Source organism: Hylobates moloch, unplaced genomic scaffold (assembly GCF_009828535.3).
Source record: "Hylobates moloch isolate HMO894 unplaced genomic scaffold, HMol_V3 SCAFFOLD_16, whole genome shotgun sequence".
NCBI classification, from domain to species: domain Eukaryota; kingdom Metazoa; phylum Chordata; class Mammalia; order Primates; family Hylobatidae; genus Hylobates; species Hylobates moloch.
In genome coordinates this window covers 73763492-73778653 of record NW_026652291.1, presented here as the reverse complement: position 1 = coordinate 73778653, position 15162 = coordinate 73763492, and the positions used below count along the sequence as shown (strand labels likewise).

General features: G+C 38.3%; 1 protein-coding gene across 2 annotated transcripts in view; it reads left to right on the top strand.

Annotated features, from left to right (window-relative positions):
- Nucleotides 1-15162, top strand: part of SLC25A21 (solute carrier family 25 member 21) — a 523509-nt gene that overhangs the window by 354565 nt on the left and 153782 nt on the right. For both annotated transcript variants that reach the window (XM_032180289.2, XM_032180288.2), the window contains exon 3: nucleotides 13143-13226. In XM_032180289.2, the coding sequence (XP_032036180.1) occupies nucleotides 13143-13226 (84 nt within the window). The remainder of the gene's footprint in view (nucleotides 1-13142; nucleotides 13227-15162) is intronic.

Sequence of the window (15162 nt, the reverse complement as noted above, 5' to 3'; positions counted from 1 at the left end):
GCAAACAGAAACACAATCCACAAAACAAACAGGGGAACAAAAGGAAGAGGGAATCATTCAGGCTGGCATCAGCTGTGTTTTGTGTCATCGTCCTCGTCCTCGTCCTCGTCCTCGTCCTCATCCCCATCCTCATCCAAAGTTGTGATTAGATCTTGTTTGGCTTCCGGGACACTATTAAGCCCTTAGAGGAGAGGGATCCAGAAGGGAAAGGCGCACATAGCCACAAGCCATTCATTGATGGCGCATGAGGGGCTATACCTGAGAGTGACCACCTGGGCCTGTGGGAGAGAACGCTACAGGAAAATGGAGGCCGTTATGACTCCTCCTGCCCCCAGGACAGCCCATTCTCAGGGAATGTTCGAACTTAGCCAGAGGCCACTCATCTTTGAACCTCAACTCTCTGACGTGGAAATGAGAAACAGAACACATACAAAAATGATCTGTGAACAGCCCATACTGATGTTGCAAAGGCCAGACACTAATATTCATGGACTTCACTCATGGTGTGGCCCCTCAGGCCCTCACGAGGAGCCATAATCAAGCTAGGTTCTCTGGTCCTTAGTCCACTGCTGATTTCGAGTGAATTAAAGCACATAGGAGGAATGTGGCTGAGAAGGAGTGGGAGGAGGTGCCCAGAGCAGGGAGAGTGGCTTAGAAGCAGACACACTGATGGGCAAGAAGTGAGACGTCACTGCCTAGCAAAAAGAGAGAAAACAACACAAAACCATACAGGGAAACAACCAGAAAAGCAATGTGAGGCAATTAGTGTAGGGACTCACCTGCCCAAGCCTTGCCAAGCTGGAGGAGAACACTGCATAACAGAACAGGAGGCTAATTCCCATTCAAGAAGTCCCCACTGATCCCAAAAATGCTACATTGGGCTCCTTGTGTACTATTCAATGGGGCAAGCAAGAATAAGACAAACCTGGGAAGACTTGCCTGTTATTAATGTTTGAATGCTACATGTTTGTCTCGTATTGTAGTGCAAACTTCTCTGAGAGGGTTGGTGTCTTAGTAAAGCAGAGTTTAACACTTAGGTGCCCAGTACAGAGTAGGCATTCAATGAATGTTAGTTAGCTTGAGTTATCTGTAAACTCCACTATTTGAGAACACTTTTTGCTCTTTTATACTCAATAATAAGGTATTACTTGGGAGTGACTGAAATTCCAAATGTTTAACTCTAATCTGCCCACTTAAATTTCAGGAGGATTCGTTGAATGAGAATGAGGGGAGAGTTTCATTAGATATGACAATTCACCCCAGCAGAAATTTAAAGGAGGAGATTTAATTCTTATATATTCACTGTAGATTTCTAACTTGGGTCCCATTTTAAAAGCATGCATTATGTTTAATTTTTAGTATTTTAGGAAACCTAAGTTTCCCATGACACCCAATTATCTAGATCTCAATTTGTAGAACAGAGAGTTATTTTCTAAAGGTAATTATGTTTTAAAATGCAAAGTTACATTTGCGTAAAAGTTGCTAGCTAAAGTCGGCATTTTCCAAAATTAAATGACTTGGACTGTCTTGTAGTGTTTTTTTGCAACCCAGCAAACCACCTGCCTATAATACTGCCAAGCATATGAGTTGGTTTTATTAAACGTTTGTTAATTAGTGAAGCATAGTTTTCTTGTTCAAGTTCTATGGACAAGTTGGGCCTGCTACTAGGTTGGATTAATTCATGCATCTCTTCTGTTGCCAGTATTCTAAGTGATTTTTAATTATTTTTAACATGTAATTTGATGATAATGATGAAACCACACCCTTCCACTGGGTTTCTTTTGAGTATGCGTTCATGACATAATGGAATGTTTATTATTAAAGGCATTTAGTTAAGAGAAAGAGAAAGAGGAAGAGATCATGAAAGAGAGAGAAAGAGAAGCTACAGAGGTCATTAGTTTATACTGGCCTTGACGATATTCCTCAGGCATTCAGTACGCACTTAAACACTTGGAAATAAGTAAGCCCCATGGGATAGATGAATATAGACAGATCTTTTATTGTTGTTGTTGTCCAGAATGTATCAATGCAGTTAGCTGTGAAGAGAAGGTTAAAAGAGATCACATGAGATCACGTGACGTCTTTTGCTCTCCAAAGAGACCTACATCTAAAACCTCCTACAAAGATGTCCATCTACCTGCATCTAAAACCTCCTACAAAGATGTCCGTCTCTTCTCCCCTAAGGGAAGATCTCTCTCCATTCATAGTCTATACCCCTGGCAGTGAGGAATCGAATTAAATGGACACAGCTTCTTGGAAGGCTGGCTCTCTCTCCTCGTCACAGTTCACTGAGGGCTTTTTTTTTTTTTTTTTTTTTTTAGGATTCCAGAGATAAACTTCATTGTGAGCTGGGGGCTATATAAGTGATTCTCTTTTTACTAATGAAAAAGCTTGAGTTCAGAGTAGCACTTTTACTGGTCACTCACTGAACTAGAGATGAAATTTATAGTACAGTGCCACTAGAAGCAGAAAACTGCTTCCTCTATCCCGGTGCCCTTTTAGCTCCAAACTGGCACTTTTTCTTTTCTAAGTGATGTTAATCCTACAAACATAGGGAAACTGTGAAACTAGAGGACACACTGGGATAGATTATATATGTAACAATGCTCTCAACATTGAAAATGGTATAAAAGTAAGCAGTGTGACTACCATTTGTTTGTCAGTTTGGGGTTCGATCCATCCATGAAATTTTGCTTTCGAAAATTGTGTCCTCATTTGAAACTGGTAACAACCAATCCAAATCTTGGTAACATGTGAGGTCAATCTTGATATAAAAATAAAAACCTCCCTTGAAATTTTCCTCAACTATGATAAGAATAAGCATATTTTCTTCCTTATTAGCCAAGCTTAGTATCTCCATTTCCCCAGTTGTTTCCTAGTATAAGCAATTATGCTTGTGAATGCAAAGCAACCCACATTCTTTTCATCTTTCTTTCTTTGATATTATTGAAAAGCATCCATATCAGTGCCAAATAAGCTATACAGTAGGTACACTTGATCATTTAAAATAAAATGGAAGAGTATATTAGGTCTCCAGAGACGCCATATTCTCCAACAGACTCCTTCACTGGGCCCCTGGCTCCTGTTCTCTAGTGCATACTTTCTGTAGAGTGGCTCAGTTCCCAGGGCCAGTGAGAGGGTTCTAGCAGATTTAACTACATTCAAATTCCCTGTTCTGGAAATCCGTTATGAAAGCTAGAAACCAAGAACTTCAGTCTCATCCTGAACAATGAGCTAAGGTTCCACAGGTAAGGATGGTGTTTTGTGCTTCTTACTCACTAGGCACGAGATGCTAGTGAGTGAATACAGGAAAAGCTTGTGGACTCAAGGGGGTTGCTTGGGAGGATTGGAGAGAGAAGATGCACAGGTAACTTTTTTGGGTTAGGGGGGTCAAATTTTTAAAACTGTAATTACTTGGAAAATGCAGGAAAACTATGATACTTGTCTTGATTTTGTAATTTTAATAGTTGATTGCTGAGGTTGGTGTGATCCTCTCTATTCTCATTACCTTGATAATGGGTTCTATTTCCAGTCTTTGATTCGTCCTTCCCGCATTTCCCAAATATGAGTTGGTTTCATGGTAAGTAACCACTGTAATGTCCAGCCTAGGTCAGTGCAGGTGGGACAATATAGTAAGGGCATGTGGATGTGAAGCCATTTGTTAGCATTAAATATGAAGTTTAAATATGTGTATACATACATACATATATATATTCAAAGAGTGGTAGCACTATAATCTGATATTAAGCATAGTTGTATGATGTGACATGTATTTTACAAAGCAAAATAATTGAAAGTTATGCTAGTCAAGCTTTTGTTTAATGGAGACCAGTTTATGCTTGGAGCATTTTAATTATACAGCTATGTAAATTAGCCTAGTTTATTACTTGTGGTTTAACATTATTAGATTTAGGTTGTAATCTCTAATGATCATTTGCCTCTGACTTGTTAACTAGCATATTGTCATTAAAATAAATTTTAGAATTATATTGTCAGTGTAGTTAGTTATTATCCCATAAGTAATATAAACAAGTAGAAGAACTTGTGCCAGATGGTGGAATAAACTCTCTTATCACAATTCATTTTGCAATGTCAAATTTTACATAGATTCCAAATACTAGAAATACCATATGTCTTGTAATTGTGAAAGATGTACAAAACTGGATCTATTTCACCATACTCATGAAGGATATGTAAGTAAATGTTTATTGTAGTGAAATCTGTGGTTGGCAAAATGATGAACTATTTATAGGATATTTAAGTGTACTGTAAGACTGAATTGTAAAGTGTACAGACACAAAATATCAGTCTTTAAATCTCCTTGGCTTGTGAAAGGAACTGCAATTAGATGTGTCTGGGATCACAGGAAATTACTTAAAGTATATTCAGGCTATCAGGGTTGATCTGATATTTCAGAGAGATAGTATTTTTGAGGCTCTGTTAAAAAACATGTTCAAAATTACATAGCACAGAAGATTTTCCTTGTCTTTGTGGCCTTGCCAAGATGTTGTTACTTTATCTGTAGTAATTATCTAGGCTGACTGAGCACTCCAGGTTACATAGTTTTTCAAATTATAAACTGTTTTATAATAACATAGAGACATTTATTGGTCTCCTTTACAGTATATAAATGTTAAGCCAATGCATAGCTCTGCCCACCTACACCTAATAAAGACATATAGATTTTAAACAGGCAAAGAACATCTTAATTTTAACCGGGTATAGGTTTCTGTGTCCTGTGGAAATGACTAAGCAACAATCAGGAAAAGTATCTTTCCCTAGATTTTTAGAATAATTTGATAAGCAGCCAAATATGTATGAGTACTAATTTTGAACTTCAGTTAGTGATCACTGCTTGGGCAGAGCCAAACTCCATGACCCCGGTGGACTTGTTAGCATTATTTTGCAGTGTTAATTGATGTCAGGCCTAGAATGTGAAAGCAACAAGCAAAGGCAGTGCTTACATTGCAGGTGAACTAAGTTCCTAGAATCTCTATTTAACATGCATATTCTACCTTGTTTTATAGTTAATTACTAACATCTCCTGTCCCACACCTTGGTTTGTTCTCTTCTATAGGGCAAGACCTGGGTGTTATTCATCTTTGGGGCCCGCAAACCCTTAACCTTGTTCCTTGTATGGATGGGGAGCTCAGTAAATGCTAAGGCGAAAATTCATATCTGGAACTATAAACCACACCCTTCGAACATGATTAGAGGCCCTGTTGAGCTCAGTCAGTGCTAAGGCAATGTTACGTAGTTACTACTATTATTTTTTTTTGTTTTGGTTTGGTGTTTTATTTTGTTTTTGAGACAGAATCTCGCTCTGTCGTCCAGGCTGGAGAGCAGTGGCACGATCTCTGCTCACTGCAACCTCCATGTCCTGGGTTCAAGTGATTCTCCTGCCTCAGCTTCCTGAGTAGCTGGGATAACAGGTGTCTGCCACCACGCCCAGCTAATTTTTGTATTTTTAGTAGAGATAGAGTTTCACCATGTTGGCCAGGCTAGTCTTGAACTCCTGACTTTAAGTAATCCACCTGCCTCGGCCTCCCAAAGTGCTAGGATTACAGGTGTGATCCACCACACCCAGCCAGTGTAGACTATTATTATATTTAATCTGAAGTGAAAACAAAATACCCACAGCTAAATTTTTTTAAAAACTACCGTTCACATTACAAGATACTTCAACTTGGAAGAGTAAAGCTATGGACATAGAGAAATGTTAGAAGGAAGCCATCCCCCACCCCACCCTGCTCAGTACTTGCTTAAAAAAAACTATCTTCAAAACCAGCAGTGTCATCTTTCCACCATCTGATGTGCTCTTTCCAGAGGGATGAGAAAGGCACAGTTCCCAGTGGTTATCTCCTGTAGGAAGGTGCTATTTCTTCTCTTGGGTGGTGATTTTTCAGAAAATGGAAAGCAAACATACATGGTGGGAATTCTTCTGAAGATGTGCTTTCTAGGGTCTTTGCCCAGAGTTGGTGAGGTCGGTGTGTACACATAAGTTTCAAAACCTCAGACATGTCTTTGCATGTTTGGTCTGACTTTGGCTATGCTCAACCAACTCATAAGAAAGCAAACATACTCTGTAGGAGCAACATCTAATTTCAGTAAGAAAGGCTAATTACAGTGAATTAAAATCTTTATTTATTTAATCTTCCTACAGTTATCCTTTTAATGTGTTCTGTAATTGCAAACCTTTAGTCTGTTAATCTCTGATTCATTAGTGGGCTTCTCAAGTGTTTATTGAGGAACACATGTCATATTCAGGTAATTACTAATAATCTTTGTTCATAGCACATTCACAGAAATCTCTGCAGGAAGTTTCATTAGGCTCATCACCACTTATTATCAGTATACAACTTTTTCTAGCAGTCTCCCACCTCTAGAAAGGATGGAATTTTGGGCCTTTAGAATACAGAAGGCAAGGTCTCTTCTCTCTTATGGCTACCAAACTCAAATATTAAGTCTGTGTGCTGCTCTCCCTCAAATCAAATTGTCCCATTTTATTGCTGAGGAAAAAGGCAGAGGGATTAAATTACAAATCTCACCAGTTTACACTGTGAGTCAGTGGCAGCACTGGAATTATAACCGGTGGCTCCCAGTCTGTGTCTCATTTCCGCAAAGTGCTTCCCCTCCTTTGACACAAAGGTGGAATTATTATACAGCCTAGTGCATTGTGGCGTAAATTGCCAGTGAAGGGGAGAAAAGTGGCACTTAGGGCTGGCTTTGGTGGTAAGGATGCCCTGCATTTTCATCCTAAACAAAAACAAACCTTCTTATCTCCTTTTTGATAGCTGAAATCCCGATAAGAGAGGGCACATTTTGACGGACGGCACGTTAAAGTAAAAGTCACAATAAGGATGAATGATGGATGTGAATGTGTTTCCAAAAGCAGAGCTGAATGGGAGAAGGCAGAAGAGAGCACAGGAACACTACTGAACTAAGAAGTGATCCAGGGGTGATGCCAGAAATGCTCTTTACCTATCTCACTGATTTGCTTAGGGATTGGTGGCAGTGCCAAAGGGGTGGCTTGGAATGGCTTCCCACTGCCAGTCTCCATCAGTTCCCTCTCCCAAAGCACGCCGAATAATCGTATGATCTAACTAAAAAGTAGAGTGCGCGCTATGCAAATGTAGCCTCAGGACAAATCCTGTCATCTACCCCAATCCAACCCTTTGCAATTCAATTACTGCATATTCACATAAAGATAGGAATATATAAGTTATATTAGGTTGGTGCAAAAGTAATTGCGGTTTTGGCCATTAAAAGATTGGGTGTTAGGCACCATTAAAAGTAATGGCCAAAACCACGATTACTTTTGCACCAAATGTATAATATATAAGTTGTATATGTATATATACTATATATGCATATATAGTGTATAGTGTACAAATTTATTTCTAAAGCCTCCACTCCCCAGAATAGACTCGTTCAGTATTTGTTAAGAAGATGATAGATATAAAATTACTTTGGAAATAAAGGCACTGCATAAATTTGAGATTTTAGAATTTTCAAACACCCTTGTCTTGAGACTCTTAAGGCAGCAAAGCCATTTCATTTGTTACAGACATACCTTTCTTTTGGCCATATCTTCAGAAGTACTGGAACAAGTGGAAGTGGCATATCTCTGCTGAGACTGAGTCACAGACTAGTTTAAAATAGAATATCACTGAGCACACAATGAAGACAGTGCAAAATGCTGCAGTCATGACTCTCAGCTAATTTAGAAAAAAAAAATGCTTCAATTAGTGCAAACATTTTTTGTCTAAAAGATATGCTCGTACATTTGTTTGGGAACATTGAGAAGCCCTTCCTTACCCTGGTGGCTACCACAGTAACTCACTCAGTATTGTGGCTGGTGAATGACAGGGCCTGTTTCCTCCCATTTGTTAAGTGTGTGCAGTCCTTTGGCTATGAGCACAGTGGCAGATAGGTATCTGGCTCCTTTGCAATGTAGCCTAGGGTTTGAGCCACATTCCTTTCTCTTGTGTGTGATTGTGATCGGATGTTAAGCACCAAATATGTCCCAAGTGTTACTTCATTGTCCACTCTGTCCGTGTGGCAGCAAGTTTCCATTCTAATAAAAGAAGTTACTCAGATGGATATTCCAGATGTATTTAAGCTGCTTTTATTAGGACAATGGAGAAGTCCAACCCTTTCTTCTAAATGCAATCAAGAGTGGTGTGGCTTTGCCTTTGTAATTTTACAAGGGGTTGTATTACGTAACTGGAAAATTGTCTCCCTGAGCATAGAGAGAATTTGTTAGCAGAAAATGCAGCTTGGAACATGGTGATGTAAAGCTTCAATCCAAGAGAGAAACCTTTTAAGTTGCTGAAATGTAGAGCAGAGGAAGAAGGAAATTGCTGTTTTACATGATTGACCAAAATGCACTATAATTATATCAACTTGAAACAGATTCCTGAGAAGAACTGATAACTCTGTGATCAGAATAAGTCATGTATAATGGGACAAAATACTGCAACCAAATACTGCAAGTGCTTTCTCTGCAAAATGTAGACATGATGTATGTGAGATACACAGTAGAAGAGACAACTGTTCTTACCTTAGCCTGTGTAATGGGGTCTCTCGCAGCTTTAGCATAGTTAAGAATGGAAAGGAGGCTTTACTGGGGCATTAGTAGTTACCGTGCCTGCCCATGCTTTTGCATTGCTCGTGCAACACGGTTTATGGACTCTGCTCTTGTAATGTTATTTTGATGTTGCCGCTCCTGGTTGTAATTAAATCAGCGTCACTCATCAGACAGTCAGCTCCAAAATGAAGCACTCCTCAAGGATTTCATGGACTGCCCTTTCTTGTTGCCTGTTCTAAAATCTGTGGGTAAAGTTTGCTTGCAGATATGTAGCCCCAATATAGTCTTTCTTTATTTTCCCTCTCCCTTTCCCTTCCATTGTCTCTGCAAAGTACTATTTCCCACCCATAAATAGCCGATCATCCCCAATAAGATACTAGCATCTGATACTCTTGAAACACTATTTCTAAACATCTGATACTCCGAAACACTATTTGTAAACAATAGTTTTTGTGTATGGTAGTCATCTATTTGCACATCTCTTTCACCTTACTGAAAGCTTCTATAAGACAGGGCTTTTTCTTATTTCTTTGTAAGCCCCCAAGTAGTAGAGTGTATAATAAATAGTTGTATTCAAGAACTCTTATTAAGTGAATGAACAATAGATAGGAAATATTATCTATTTGCTTCTGCAAAGAGAAAAAGAAATTGCAACTAGTGAGTGAAGTGCCTAGACTTGTGAAATCATCATATTCTGTATTCACGTTTGCACAAGCTGTCGGAAAACCCACCTGGGAATTACCTGAGCATGCAGACGTCATAGGCAAAGCTGAGGTCTCTGACCACAGAAGGAAAGGAAAGGCTAAGGCTGAATATCTAGACATAGGACATGCTTGCCTGGCCCATCTGCTGACTTATTCACAGACCCATCTTGAACCAGGGCCATGCAGTTGTGCAGTGGCCATCGTGAGGTAGCTGAAGTGCTGAGCTGAGCAGCAGAAAAGGTCAAGTGCTTTATACTGGGCTTTGACTTTAGCTCCTGTATACCTTCTACCAAACCACTTCAGGTCTCCATGCACCCTGAGCAACCAAGTGCATGCAGCAAGCAGGGTACTGTAACATTTTCCCAAAGGAAACACGGGGTAGGCGGCTGTGGTGTTTGCTTCCCTGTTAGAAAGGACAGCTTTCCCTCACTGGCCATTGTTCCTGTCATCTCCCCAACTGGCATGCTTCCTCCTGATTTACTCTCTAACTCCCACGAGGAGTCAGCTCAGATCCTTCTCTTCGCTGAAACCCTTGCTGACCCTCTGCAGAGAGCAGTAATTGCTCCCCTCGTGAACACCTGGACAACCCAGTGTCGATGCTACTTCACATTTTGCATATTTCCTCTTATATTGTTGTTTTTTTTTTTTTTCTTGTGCTTCTTGAGGTTGAAGGTAATACTCTGGGTTTTTGTAAAACCTGTAGCATCCTAAATCATATGGCACACATTAAGAAGATATTTGGTAATTCGGGAAAATGCATCTAGAAAGAAATTTGCTGAGATAAATGAACTTAATTAAAGCTTATTACGGATTATTATGAAAAGCATCTATGCTTATATAATACTTTCATAATATATAAAACTATTTTGAATACTTTTTTAAAAGAACAGTTAGCGAAGAGTCTTGGTTTTTCCCACTAGAGGTAAGAAAGGATTTTATACTCAGCAATGAATATAGGTTACAAATATGCAAATACAGAAATGAAGATTCTTATTTGAACTGAACCAAAGTCATATTTTGGAAATTGCTCTGTATGTTTCAAAGTTATTTGTTGTCTAGGAGTAGTGGCTCATGCCTGCAATCCCAACACTTTGGGAGACCAAGGCGGGAGGATTGCTTGAGCCCAGAAGTTCCATACCAGCCTGGGCAAGAAGAGGAGACGCCACCTCTACAAAAAAAATTTTTTAAATTAGCTAGGCGTGATGGTGCATGCCTGTAGTCCCGGCTCGGGAGGCTGAGGTGGGAAGATCCTTTGAGCTTGAGCCTAGGAGTTCGAAGATGCAATGAGCTGTGATCACACCGCTGCACTCCACCCTGGGGACAGAGCAAGCCCCTGTCCTCTCCCCCCCCAAAAAATGAGGAGAATATGTTAAATGTGTCATTTTAAAAAATTAAGGAGAAAAAGGACTACCCAACAAGCTTGCCCCTTTCGTTATATTCCTGTTGCCTTTATTTATATTCTAGCACCATTATTTCTCACCCAGACTATTGTATCTCCTTCCTAACTGTTCTCCCTGCCATACTCCCTTTCTAATCCATCCAATTGGTCAATAGATATTCATTTAGAGATTTTTATTGCAAAGATCTCTGCTGGAAGACTGAACTCCCACTTCTCTGAACAGTACTGTTCACAAAATTCTTCACAGTACTGTTCAGTACTTCTTCACAAACACATCTAGCAACTTTCCACTCTACAAAACTAAATGTAATTCCAGCCTTGCTTTGCTTTTCAGTATTATACCACACTCACTCTGGCCATATGCCCAACTGCTTCAGTCAAAGCAGTACACTCATTCTTCTGTCTGATACATGTCAGTTTGTAGCATAATTCTGTGAGGCCTAGAACTATAAAATATGTTATTACTAGAAGTAGAAGTTGTGTTCATATCATCAAGCCAAATCTAAGAAAAGCATTTTGAACTAAATAATATCAGAAGTGTTTTTGAAAAGTTCTTTTTAAAAAGCAGGTAAAATTGTGGAGGGAATTCCCTCCCACAGAAGGAACAAGAGCCCTAACTTACAACAGGAACAATAAAGTAAAGCACAAGGAATAGGCAGGGTAAAGAACCCAAAGTATAGAGAACAACTCAGGTATGGGAGAAATGAGAGTACTTGTTACAAACCTCTTTAGAAACAAACTCCAGAGCAAATACAAAACAAAAAGATAAGACCCTAGTACTGGAAACTTTCTTCCACATTTGGAGGGCTAAGAGTTCAGAGATGCATGATCATATGCAAAAAGAAGAAAAAAGAATTTACCTTTCAAAAATGGGGCACATGTTTATTGAGCTCTAATTATATGCAGGGCACTATGCTTCTGTGAAGATCCGGGTAGCCTGAACTACCCAGAATTATCAACCTCGTTCCATCACTGAGTAGTGATAGTAAACTGTAGAGTAATACAACCTCAATATACAACCCCACCTCTTGCTTCAAATGCAGACTCCTGCCTGCCAGAATGAATTCCAAATTTACAGTCAGGATCAATATTAGGCCCTATTAGCTACACTGTATTTTTTTTTTTACTTTAAGTTCTGGGATACATATGCAGAATGTGCAGATTTATTGCATAGGTATACATGCTCCATGGTGGTTTGCCACACCTATCAACCCATCTTACAGGTTTTAAGCCCTACAGTCATTAGTTATTTGTCCTAATGCTTTCTCTCCCCTTGCCCCACAGCCGCCGACAGGCCCCGGTGTGTGATGTTTTCCTCCTTGTGTCCATGTGTTCTCATTGTTCAACTCCCACTTATGAGTGAGAACATGCAGTATTTGGTTTTCTGTTCCTGTGTTAGTTTGCTGAGAATGATGGCTTCCAGCTTCATCCATGTCCCTGCAAAGGACATGAACTCATTCTCTTTTATTGCTGCATAGTATTCCATGGTGTATATGTGCCACATTTTCTTAGTCCAGTCTATCATTGATGGGCATTTGGGTTGGTTCCAAGTCTTTGCTATTGTAAATAGTGCTGCAATAAACACACATGTGCTTGTGTCTTTATAGTAGAATGATTTCTAATCCTTTGGGTATATACCCGGTAATGGGATTGCTGGGTCAAATGGTATTTCTGGTTCTAGATCCTTGAGGAATCGCCACACTGTCTTCCACAATGGTTGAACTAATTTACACTCCCACCAACAGTGTAAAAGCGTTCCTGTTTCTCCACAGCCTCACCAGCATCTGTTGTTTCCTGACTTTTTATTAGTTGCCATTCTAACTAGCGTAAAATGGTACCTCATTGTGGTTTTGATTTGCATTTCTCTGATGGCCAGTGATGATGAGCATTTTTTCATTGTTTGTTGGCCGCTTAAATGTCTTCTTTTGAGAAGTGTCTGTTCATATTCTTCGCCCACTTTTTGATGGGGTTGTTTGGTATTTTCTTGTAAATTTGTTTCAGTTCCTTGTAGATTCAGGCTACTCTGTATTTTTAACCTTTGTACTAAATTGCCATCAAGGAACACTTATTAAGATAAGAAATAGCACTACTGACTTTTTTCATATGCATTTTCAGAATTCTGAATTCTACATTAAAACAATCTACGATATCTGTGTATGCTTTTCACAAAAGGAAAAGGCACAAATGCCTCAGGGCAAATCTGCCTGGCTAAGAAATAGATGAAAATACATTTTTTTCTATAGATTTCATTAAATTACAGAGAAATATAATTTTAACGACTATGAAAATAAGGTAAAGATTATATAAGGCTAATAAATGAATAAAATCCATACTAAAGCAGAATATTCTAGATTAATCTGAAAAGCTGAGTTGCTAAGACTTTAAAAAATGAGAAAAGCCATTTGGCAAAATCTTTAACTTAGAATTTTTGGTTTGATTTTGCTCCTAGGTTTCAGATTCAGAGATATGCAACCGATCCAAACAGTTATAAAAGCTTGGTAGACAGCTTTCGAATGATTTTCCAAATGGAAGGGTATGTATATTCTTCGTATAGCCATTTTAATATGTTTCTACTTAACATGTCTTCTCATTTCGAATGGTTTATTTTCCTAGCCTTCCTAGGGGCAAAATACTTAAAAGGGTACCTTTCTACTTTGTTATGTTTTTCCTAATAATGTGACTGAAAACTGAATGTATATATAATGGAAACTACTACAAGAAGATATTAATGACTAGTTTAATGACAAGAGGACAATTCTTAATTTATGCCACTAGGGCTGTTTAAAGTTTCTAAACTCAATAGTTCTTTATTTTGGTACTGTAATATAATGTCCAAATTCGTTCCCCGTTCACACTCTAGTTTATGAATATACAAATAAAACAGATCTGTATCAAAAATTGATGCATCAAGGCTGGGAGCAGTGACTCCCACCTGTAGTTCCAGCTACTTGGGAGGCTTAGGTGGGAGGATTGCTTGAGCCTGAGAGGTGGAAGTTGCAGTGAGTTAGGATGGTGCCACTGCACTCCAGCCTGGGTGACAGCAAGACTGTCTTTAAAACAAAAAAAATTGATGCGTCCAATTAATCATCTGATCTATTAAATGATCAAATAAATAGAATGTTTACATAGGCTAAAATTATCTTCAATGTGTAGATTCAGTTAAAAACTATATCCAGTAAACATATGTGTGCATGTGTCTGTTGGAAGCGAGGGGCTAGGGGAGGGATAGCATTAGGAGAAATACCTAATGTAGATGACTGGTTGATGGGTGCAGCAAACCACCATGGCATGTGTCTACCTATGTAACAAACCTGCATGTTCTGCACATGTATCCCAGAATCTGAAGTATAATAAAAAAAATTTTTTAACTATCCAGTGTAATTTTCAAGGAATATTATATTTGCTTTTGGAAATTGTTTTTATAAGAAAATTCGCTGAAAATAATAATCTTTCAAAAATGTAACAGTAATAATAATAACTAGTATATATTTAGCTTCTATTATGTAGTAGGGATTCTTCTTACAACTTTATGATGTAGGTTCTGTTGGGGTCCATTCCAGTTGGACAGATAAAGAAGACTCAGAGAAGTTAGTAAGTTTCACATTTCTGGTGAGTAGTGGAGCTGGGGAATCAAATCTAGGTCTGCTTGACCCTAAAGCCCATGCTCTTAACTGCTGTAGATCACTACCTGTCTTGCCAGGTTACACTATAAATACTATTCTGCTAATCACTTATTTCAGTTAAACTTGTATTGTGGATATCTTTCCATGTCAGTATATTCTCTTTAACAGCATAGTAACTTATTTTATCTTTATGTGGCAATTTATTAAATTAATCTCTATGGTAGACCTTTAGGTCGCTTCTAAATTCTTGCTATTATAAACAATAGTGCAATAAATATTTTCATACTATCTTTGCACATTTGTGTGTATCTATTTTAACATATAGTATATATTGATATATATTTACACAACTTCTATATATTTGTATAGTTTTAATATATTGGTACAATAAAGTACATTGCTAGCTATGGACTTACAGGATCAAATGATATGCATGTTTTATATGACAGATGTTGACAAATTACCTTCCAAAAACTATGTACTGATTTTATACCCTTAAGATTTGAAAGTTCTTATTTCTTCACACACTCTGAAATACATTATAAATCATTATTTGGTATATCTGTCACTGATATGTATCTCCTGTTTACCATCTGATAGATGAAAAATAGAACTGTCCTAAGTGTATTCCTTTGAATGTTACTGGAATTGAGCATACTTTCATATCATTAGGTATCATTTCTTTTGTGAATTGCCTATTTTGTGTCCTTTACCCATTTCTCTTAGATTAGATTTTTTAAATTAATTTGTAGGTACTTATTATGTATTATAGATACTAGTCCTTTGACTATTATGTAGATTGTAAACAATTTTTCCATCTTGTCGTTTGTCTTACCACTGTAGTGT